At 41.8% G+C, this 10,748-nt stretch overlaps 1 protein-coding gene across 8 annotated transcripts in view; it reads right to left on the reverse strand.

Moving 5' to 3' along the window:
* stxbp5a (syntaxin binding protein 5a (tomosyn)) overlaps positions 1–10,748 on the reverse strand; it is a 91,903-nt gene continuing 81,155 nt past the window's right edge. For 2 of the 8 annotated variants that reach the window (XM_077552074.1, XM_077552072.1), the window contains 7 exons: positions 6,762–7,001; positions 6,321–6,690; positions 6,079–6,244; positions 4,653–4,764; positions 4,353–4,573; positions 3,304–3,332; positions 1–2,862 (listed from right to left, as the gene is read on the reverse strand). In XM_077552074.1, coding sequence (XP_077408200.1) covers positions 2,808–2,862; positions 3,304–3,332; positions 4,353–4,573; positions 4,653–4,764; positions 6,079–6,244; positions 6,321–6,690; positions 6,762–7,001 — 1,193 coding nt within the window. In that variant the 3' untranslated portion in view covers positions 1–2,807. Of the gene's footprint in view, positions 3,333–4,352; positions 4,574–4,652; positions 4,765–6,078; positions 6,245–6,320; positions 6,691–6,761; positions 7,044–9,283; positions 9,335–10,748 lie in introns of those variants that run through there. The other 6 variants (XM_077552073.1, XM_077552071.1, XR_013289353.1 and 3 more) reach the window with 5 other exon arrangements.

Genomic DNA, 10,748 nt, shown 5'->3' on the forward strand with positions numbered 1-10,748 from the left:
TACATTTTACACTTTTATTTTTTTCCCATTGCACAGTTAATCTCTATCTACAGAATGTCCTAAATTCTCATGTGTGTGGCAGCAGATCCATAAGGTCCATAAACATCCATGTGAAATTGCATAAAACTGTACAAGAAAAAGTCGGCTACCATGAGAAAAATACTGCGACCCACTCACAACTGTTGACTGCAGGACGTGACGTGACGACGGTGGTGGGGGGGAAATATCCTCTCACACTCTTTCGTGTTTGTAATTTGTGACGGGGAATGCTGCATACTGAAAGAAACAGGATGTGTGACAGACATTCAACTGATATTTCCTTGGAGGATTAACACAAGGCGAATGATATGTGGCTAACAGTCACTGGAAGAACCAAAGGAGGATTTGTAGTTTTATCATATACAGTGAACCCCCCAATATTCAGTTTGGCATTGGCACTTTTTTTTTTAATATATATATATAATTTTCCGCAATTATTCACAAAAAAATTTCAGCTATTCGTTGTCAGGCCAATAAAGCAAGTATAGGGCTACTCTGGCGCCATCTGGTGGGATATTAGTGTTGTTTAATTGTTAGAATGTTTTAGTCTGCGTTTTTAGATGTCCCGTCCAACTAATACTGTTGATGAGCTTCATGTGAAGCTTCATGTTTCTGTAGAGTAATTTTAACAAATTGCGTTATGATTCTGTCTATTTTTATGTGCAAATCACTTTTGGAGGGTAGATATCACAGACTTCCGGATTCACACAGGGTCGCTTCCGGCCGCTGATGGCCGCGTTCCAACACTCGCAACCCCACCGCGCGTTCCCGTCCATCGGCGGGAGCGCGCAGGGGTCTCAACTCTTTGAAATGCTTCGTACAACTGAGACGGACACACTACACACTCTCACCAGTCGACGGAAACACTCAACTGAGGGGCACAAAGGCGGAAGCGCAAGAACTGGGACGCGGCTCACACGTGGCAAACAGGAAACAGAAACAAAGCTGTGTGAAAACCAGGAAGTCGGAAGTCCCGCCTCCTCTGTGGCATATACCCGATAGTTAGTAAATGTTCACCTTTTTATGGTAGTGTTTATTCCCTTTCTCTCATGAATTGCAGGGTTCACTGTACATGTTGTCATTATTGAACCGGACACAACTTCAGACTAAGATGTCGACATTGATTAACAATATGTAATAATCAACGTGAGAACACCCCGGAAGCACAGATGGAGAAAAAGGCAAACAGATGTGAAAATCATCAACCTTATGTTCAGTTGTGGAGCTTACGATTTTTGCTGTGTCATCAGTTATACAGTATCATAAAATACAACGGAATGAACTGAATCATACGAGTTCTTTTCTGATGCGATATAGCAACTTGATCAAAATACAAACACATTTTACACCTTGAAAATCCATGTTTTGGAAAAATAAATATATTGCAATCCAATGGACATGAAATAATTGCTGCTTAATACCAAAGGCGAGGGGGAGGGAAGATTATTGTCTTTAGTTCACATTTTCATGTCAACTTGACATATTTTGTGAGCTAAAGTGAGATTGTAATGGGGTGTTAGTGATAAAATATACCTATTTATTTTTTAAATTTTCTTAATGCTATAACTTTTCTCTCATGTCTTAGTTCCAGTGATTTTACAATTTTATAATTTATTCTCATTTAAGCTTCAACTTCATTCTCAAAACTGTACGTTTGTTCTTGTAGTTTGACTTTATTCACCAAAAATGTGACTTATTCAAAAACTTGATTCTTATCACTCCCACTTTTATCCCCGCAGAATTTAATGACTTTCCTAACATCATTTTTTTCTTTCAATATTGACGTAATTGTTGTAACATTGTAACTTTTTTCTTAAAAAAAAAAAAAAACACAACAGACCCCCTCCTAATTTTATAACTTATTTCAACTTCCAAAAATTCCTCATAAGGCTACGTATGACTTTACACTTCAAAATTATTCTCATAACATTTTGACTTTTGTCAGTTGCATATTTTAATAACATTACTATTTAATAAAAGTAACTAAAATATGAGTTAAGAAAATATAACAGTTGACAATTTGTAAAGAGAAAAATTTGGCTCATAATGATAATTGAATCTTAACGCAAGTCTTTGGCATCAGAAACAATAAATAACCTTTTCTCGCAATCTTTATGTAATGCAATGGTTTTACTACTTTCCAGATTGTCACACAAATCACTAAATCATCCCGATAAAGATGTGCCTTCAAATAGTGGTGGTGGGGGGGTTACCAATATTTCTTGACACCAAACAATGACGGGAATTTACAAAAATAAAGGTTATTGAATGTATTCAATCTTTTGACAGAAGTACACATCACAAAAAAACAAAAACAAAAAAGACACAGGAGTGTGTATTATCAGTGATCCTAGCAGCATTTGTGCACTAGAGATGAATGAGGCCAATCAATCGGGGATGCTTAACAGATGAGTGTCTATATATTATACTACATTATGCCTTGTTTATCCTCGCCCTCCTTGTAGATTCCAGCCCTTTTCAAAAGGAGAACCCAAACGTGAGGCAAAAGTCACGCACGCAAAAAAACAAAAAAGTCCTTAACAAAAATATCACTTACTTTCACAACCATAGAAAAATAAGAGCTTTTCCAGTAATATCAACAGAGCCATGAAATCAAACAAATGTAATAAATACAGGAAGAGTAATGAGAAAATAGAAAGGGATGAATTCATACACCTTGTTGGGAAGGATATAAGAGTCTGGAAGTGGCGCAAGATGGGGGTGGGGGATGGGATGGGGTGGGGGGCTCTCTCTGCATAGAGGAGGCGTCACTGCAGTGTCACTTCCTGTGTCCCTCTCCTTTTTGTTTCCGTAGCGGTCGCCCTGAAGTGAAGAACAGCGTTGCAACATTTAGATTTGTATGTATATATATCATGACATGTTTCCATTTTTTTTTGTACATCTGAACAATATTCCCAAGTGTTAGCTAATAGTCCAGTTTAAATACTGACATCAGTCTAAGGACGGTTTGGCAAAATGAGAATGAAAATTCTGCGTGAACAAACCAAAAAAAAAAGGACAAGAACATGGAAAATACACGCACTCTCACACACGCACACACAGAAATAATGTACTTGCTCCCTGTGTCTCCTCCCTCAACAACAGAGTGAGGTAAAAACAGTATGAGACATTGTGCTAAGGGAAGAAAATCCCAAGTGTCTGAGTGAACAAAGAAAGGCTTGGGGAAGATGGCTGAACGGAAAAGAGCAGCAGGTCGCCATCAGGACGAAGGCGGCCATTGCGAACGCCCATCAGAACTGGTACCATTTTTTGTCTTTGCACTTCAGCATCATCTGGACAAAAGAAGAGAGAAAAACATGAATCAACACTGCCCTCCAGTGGCTGCATTCTGTAACTGACAATGATGTGAACAGGTCGAGGGAGAAGTAGACGAGACACAACAGTGACCATTTAAACTGAATTCATAGATTTGTTTCTAAATACAGTATACATATTTGTAGATGAAGCTGAAAATGTGAAAAGGCCGAAAGCTATGAAGTAATTGTGGAGATTTAGCATTAAAACATTTTTTTCACCATTTCGGTGTCAGGGTTGCTAAAACACGGCCATATGAATACGGCTTTGGTTCGAGCTGACGTGGCTGCTTTAGAGCGCCTCATTGTCTGCTGTGAATGCCTGCATGTCGCACAGAGAAAGGCGGAGCAGGGAGATGTGTGGAATTAGAAGACATTTACTTTTGTTTTAAAAGGACTTTAAAGTGGAAGTCAACCTTAAACATTTTGTGACAATATGTGACCTCACCAGTCTAAACATGACATTCTGATTAATATTATTGATCTTAATTAATCTATTATTAGGCATTCTGGTTAATATTGTGTTTGTGGAATATGAGTTATAAAGCAAAACCCAGCCATTTTTATCCTTCTCAGGGGGCGGCCATTTTGCCACTTGCTGTGACAGTTGCTCAGGGCTCAGGCAATGACCAATCACAGCTCAGCTTGAGAAAACAGGTGAGCTGTGATTGGTTGTTGCTTGAGCCCTGAGCATTATTGATGTCATCTTCAGTCGACAGCAAGAGGAAAAATGTCTGCCCCCTGAGATGGATAAAAACGGCTGGATTTTGCTACCTGACTCATATTATTGTCCCCCAAAAAGTTTTGGGTTGACTTTCCCCTTAAAGCCCTTTTCACACTGTGTTTAGGGTCGTCAAACCCATTTGTTGTGTAGGTGGTGAGGGGCAAAGACTTGAATGGAGCACGGCACGTCAAGGTGACTTCTTCAGCTGATGTTCCAGAATTGGTCCACATAGGTAGATATTTGTTAGCACGTTATCTAAAGCGAATGTTTGTTACATCGTGGGCGTGCTTGGAAAAGGAGTCGGCGCTGGTCATCATGGCGGCTGTCCTCTCCTCCAGCTCGCCTAGCTTCTGCCCTCGCTCATCCAATGCTATTCGGGCGCGGGCAAGATCGCCGACCACGCCTGATGCCGCGCCTTTCATGCCCTCGATGCCACCCGGGCCCGGGATGTGCTGGGCCAGGCTCCGGGATGCTCGCCCAGCGACTTCTTCGCCGACTAAGTTTCGGGGAAGATTAGCGTTAGCATGTGATTCAAATTTTTTTTGTAAAAAGAACTTAGCGCTAGTGTTGCGTACATAGCTCTTCTCTGTCCATTGACTGTGCCCCTCCCCCAAAGAGACCCTTGAAGAAACCTCTGTTGGGGGCCTCCGGTGTCTCCACGGGTGTAAACAATTCACCAAGCATTTCCTGAAACAATTACAAGCACCAACTCGTCATATAAATACAGACAGTGAGTTCAGGTGTAGACTGCTACGTTAGCTTATTGGGCTAGCGACTTAGCTGTTGACTGATAACAGTGACGTGAATGTGTTTGACAAGAAGGCATGCTGACCGACAGAGATTTTTTCCCCCCGTATGTACAGGGTACACTAGTGAAAAGCTCTCATATACACTACTGGAATGCTCTCACACACAGGCTAATGCTGGACCCCCCCCCCCCCTTGCCTATATGCACTATTTAAATGCTCTCAAACACAATAAATGTTTTACCCCATACTGAAATGCACTTATACAGCCTGACTATACACTTACACACAATTGAAATACTCTCATGCTAAACATTTTTTGAAAAAAAAAAGACAAGCGAAATGCACTCATAGACCAACTCTAATGAAATCCTCTTACACACACTACTGAAAAGCCATCTACGCAATTTTTATTTTTCTCATATACACTAGTAAAATGCACCCCGAGAGAACTACTGTAATGAAATGCTTTCATGCACACTGTTGAAATCCTCACAATATTAGTTTTTTTTCTTACTCATTCAGTATACACAACTAATGTGCACTCATGAACACTACTGGAATGCTCTCATACACAATTTTTTGTTTCAGTCATATACACTAGTGAAATGCATTTAAACACTATTGAAATGCTCTCATGCCAACACTGAAATAGTCATATGTATGAGTGAAATAGACTCAGATACTACTGGAATGCTCTCATGCACATTGCCCCCCAAATTGACATAACTTAAATGCACTCATGCAAAGTATTGGAATGCTCACTATACTGTACATAATATCCCCCCCCCCCCTTCGTCAGTCATATACACAAACGAAATGCACTCAAATTCTACGGTAATGCTCTCATGCACAGTACTGAAAATACTCTCATGCACAACACTCACATTTTCGCACTCATTCAGTATACTCTTGTGAAATGCTCTCATACACAATACTGAAAATGGTTTCAGTTATATAGACTGGTGAAATGCACTCATATAGACTACTGGAATGCTTTAATAAGCAATACAGAAAATGTTTTCACTCACGTGTGCTATTGAAATGTTCTCATATACACTTGTGAAATTATCTCAAACTCACTACTAACTTCTTTTCTGCTCGTATACACTCGTGAAATGCGCTCATGCACACTACTGAAATGGTATTAAACACAACAATTTTTTTTCTCTCTCAGTGAAATACTCTCATTTACAGTTAACTTCTCACACTGACTGGCATACACTTGTAATTTCTAAACAAACATTTTACAGACCTGTAGGTTCTCACAGGTGTCCTGGCTGTATGTGATCCTCTGGACTTCAGTGGGAGAGCAGAGGTACATGGCCTGACCCAAGTTTGTGAAGCAGAAGGTCCTGGCTATCCTCATGTCCGTTAGAGGCAGGTAGTTTACATCCATGAGAGGTCTCAGTCCCGGTAGACTGGATGAAGGAACAAGAAAAAGAAATTGTTCAAAGTCACATTACGCGTCGTGCGCTAACTCAAAACGCGCCTCACCTGAGGGTCATGATATGACCGTTAGCGCAAAAGCATGCCAGACAAACGCCTTGGCTCATCTGGACCACGTCGGCACGTAAAACGAAGGAGGCCTCCGTGATGCTGTGCTTGTAGATGCACGTCTGGCTGGGCAGCGACAGGACCTTGGCCTGCTTCTCTGAGCACATCACGGCGTAGTGGCTCTCGTTAAGATCCTGCGAGCTGGACGGCGAAACCGACACGGGCCGACGCTTGCGGACCTTCTCCCGTTCTTCGCCGTCCGCCGAGACGTTGGGTTCGAACCAGGGGTCGTACGAAGGGGGCAAGACGGAACCGGCGGAGTCCAGGAAAGCCAACCGCAAGATGCTTCCCTTCAGTCGGATCAACATGCCTGACCGATACCGGGAAAGGACGGCGATTACGAGCTTGAGGGGTACAAAAAAAGCATTCAGTAAATCTCACCGGTGGGCAAAAGGATAACGGGCTGCAGTTGCCTCTGCTCTCCAGGCGGTGGCAACGTGAGGGCCAGAGCCAGCACGGTGCCCTGAGACGTGCCCACGAACAAGCACGGCGACGAGGCGCCGTCCCCCTTGCGGGCGTAGCTCTCGCAGAAGTGGAAGGAGAGGGCGGCTTCTTTGGCCTCCTTGTCGATGCTGGTGACGCTGGACGAGCGCGAGCGGCTGAAGGAATTGTCCCGGTGGTCTAGTGGGTTGGCACCCCGTGGCGGGCATACGGACAAGAGGACAGTGAGAGGAAAAAACAGAGGGAGGTAAAGAACCTGCACTGCATCGTGAACAATAGACAAATGTAAACAGTAAAAGTTGGGATGACGATTGATTTGATTTTGCACTTTTCCTATATTGTCAGGTTTCTACTTCCTTCGCAAGTTCAATGGTGGCAACTGGACACTTCTTGGTTGTTGGTGACCTTTCAACTTGAATCTGAAAGGCTTCCTGAGTTCTACATTTTAGGTGTGGAGTGTCTGTTTAGAAATGGCCAAGACGCGACATTCCATTGTGGACAACCGCCTACCAATTTTGGAGAGTGGTTCCCATTGAAGGCTTTTAGTTACTTAACTCATTCACTCCCAAGTCATTTTCACTGAAGAAACCCCCTTCGCTCCCGGCTGTTTTACTGGATTTTGACTGATTTTGTAAGGCCAACAAAATATTGCTATAAAAACATGGACCCTACCAAAAGAAAGATTAAAGTCTCTTTATTCATCAGGAAAAAAATATATTTGTATTTGTTTCTGTTTATCAGTAATTAGCATTAGACTATAGTTAAGTTTCATCATTATTCCCAAATCTGGTTAAAACGGTTGGGAAAACAGCTTTGTTGCAACATGGCCCTGGTTGATACTCTGCTGCCACCTGCTGGACGTTTTTGTAATAACTACCATTAAATTACCATTCTTTTCAGTTCAGAGGCTGTACCAAAAAGGCTGTATGCTCTAGCACAGAGGTCCCCAACCCTGGTCCTCAGGGACCGGTATCCAGCCTGTTTTCCATGCCTCCCACAGCCAACACAGGTGGCGATCGTTATCAGCCTTCTCCAGAGATTCCTGATTAGCTGATGATATGAATCACCTGTGTTGGCTGTGGGAGGCATGGAAAACAGGCTGGATACCAGTCCCTGAGGACCAGGGTTGGGGACCTCTGCTCTAGCACATAGGTGTCAAACTCCGGTCCTGGAGGGCCATAGTCCTGCAGTTTTTGGATGTTTCCATTCTCCAACACGGCTGATATATGATCAGCTCATCAGCAAGCAATGCATAAGCCTGATAACGATCCTGCTGATTAGAATAATCTTGTGTTGGAAGAGGGAAACCTCCAAAACTTGCACGACTGCAGCCCTTAAGGACCGGAGTTCGACACCTATGCTTCAAGCATAAAGAACATTAAAAAAAAGAAAATAAAGTATAAATACGTCTTTGGGAACATGGTAATATTTAAAATTGAACGTATTGATATGTTTTTGGGAGCAAATGAGTTAATAGTAAGTGGCCGGCGCACTGATGGAATGGGTGATTAGACTGTCGAGTATGTTTGTGGTACGGGGGACAGTTTGATTAAATCATAAGTTCGTCAGACAAGTCCATCTTCCTGAGTTTAGAGGAAACAATGGCAGACAGACAGAGGTAGAGTATTTCTAACTTTTAACACACAGCTGGTAGAAAATACAATCGTAAAAGGCACTGAACTGATCTGAATCGTCACTGATCGTTAATGGCTTGAACTAATTGAGGCAAAATGGAGTGAATGCTGATTTACGGCAAGCTAAAGCTAAATGCTAAACTTGACCTCATACGGAAGCATGGAGCGACCAATGTCATTTTTGACTGGCATGTTCGAACGTACTTGTAGGCTAAATGCTAATAACTTAGCATTTTTTTCCCATAATGCCACATGGTATTGACTTGTGCATCCGCAACTTTATTTATTTATTTTTTTCAGCATTTGGCCGTGATTATACCAATATGTTTGATAATAATTACGTATGTAAACATCGTTTATTGGCAATTTTTACCATTCATTCTTATATCTGCAATGTATTTTTTCCCCCATAATGCCACGGGGGGAATGTGCATGTGCAAGTCAATACCCCCGTGGCATTATGGGGAAAAAATTTTCAGCATTTAGCATGCAAGTATGTTCAAAGAGTTCAAAACATTCAGAAAAAAAGTAATAAAAAGTATATATATATATATATATGTTAATATATATTCCCATTTTAGATGCTATTAAGAGACAGCACATGTAGAAAGACAGCATAGAAAAGCAGAAGAAGAGCATCATAGAGGGTGCAGACTTAAGCTTAGCGCCACTGATCTCTGCGGTAGCGGACCACCCCCACCACAGTCAAATACGTGGGAGCGCCCGCAATACTGTACATATTTATCATATTTCATCTGCCTTAATTTGAAGGCCAGACTACATTGCATGTCATACAAGTTGCTCTGGAGACACGGAGTCAAGGCTTACCCAAGTCTGGCTTTAGCTCAGTAGGCAAGCTTAATTTCCGTGACATCTTTGCTGGAAAAAAGAGAACATCCCTCTTTACAAAACACACGTCCGAGCTCACGCACGATGCCATGCAAAGCTCCGGGAAGCGCGACCCCCGGGAGCGGAGGCATGCCGTGACAAGACGGGAACAAAAGAAGGGACGACACTCCTGCCCCACGGAGGAAGAGGTCGCAAGCGCAACCGTCAAAGTTAAGGTGGTCATGCTGCAGCAGCATGCAACCGGGAGAGTGCGGAACAACACATGGAAACACACAGTGGACAAGACGAGTCATGAACACTACTTTACAACATGTTTTTTTTTTTTGGATCTACAGCATAAATCAATTTTCATATTCCATATTGCACTTTATGAAGGTTCTGTCTCACTGATGCTTCCATTTTGTTGCTCAGAGAAAATAAAGTCATCTCTATTATAGATGCAAAGATGCCCCAGCTATATCGCAGATTTTTAAGCGATTGTTTTTTTAGAGGCAACATGCCAGGCAGCACGGAGAAATGCAGCATAATTAAGAGCAAGAAAAAAAGGCAGAGAAGGTCCCCAACTGTTGCAACTTTCAGCTCGTCCCATCCAACTAAGCTCGAATTACAGTCTTTTGTTCCCACAAAGGAGAGAGAATACATACCTGTGAGCATTTGTCATTTGTTTGAAAATGTAGAATTACCGTAACATCGATTAGGGCTGGGTATTGCCAACAACCTCACGATACGATACGATACGATACGATACATATGTATCCTAGTACATGATCTTCAAGGCGATACATATCCTGATATTTGATATCTGGTCTAAATGTGTGCGAACTGCATAGCCAAGAGCCGCTTTCACAGACACACCAGGAAACTTTATGAATAGGCTTGGCTCGATATAAGCAAAAATATCAAATTATTAACATTACAGATCTAAAATGTGCTTATTTGAAATATTTGGGCAAATTAAAATGATTTTTTTTCATGTAACACATTCTATTTTGTTTTTAAACAAAATATAGGAAAAATTTAATTAACATGTAGCATGTTAAGTTTATAAGTAAACAAATGTTGATATTCTGCCTTTGATATTTTTTTATTTTATTTTTCTTAGCAAGACACAGTGTCCAATCACTGGTGAGCTATTCTTAAAACAGACATCACACGTACACTTTTTTTTAAATTTTATTTTAAATAAGTACATTGCAACCTAGGCGGCTGACTGGTTAGCACGTCTGCCTCCCAGTGCAGATGACGTGAGATCGAGTCCGGGCTTTGGCCTTCTTGGGTGGAGTTTGCATGTTTTACCCGTGCCTGTGTGGGTTTTCTCCGGGTACTCCGGTTTCCTCCCACATCGCCGCACAACGAGCAACGCAACTGAAGTCGTAACGTCGCAGTTAAAAATGCAAATTTTCTGTCACAAAAAATATAAATACATTGCTGTGTTTTAAGCGTG

Source organism: Vanacampus margaritifer, chromosome 19, assembly GCF_051991255.1.
Source record: "Vanacampus margaritifer isolate UIUO_Vmar chromosome 19, RoL_Vmar_1.0, whole genome shotgun sequence".
Lineage (NCBI taxonomy): Eukaryota > Metazoa > Chordata > Actinopteri > Syngnathiformes > Syngnathidae > Vanacampus > Vanacampus margaritifer.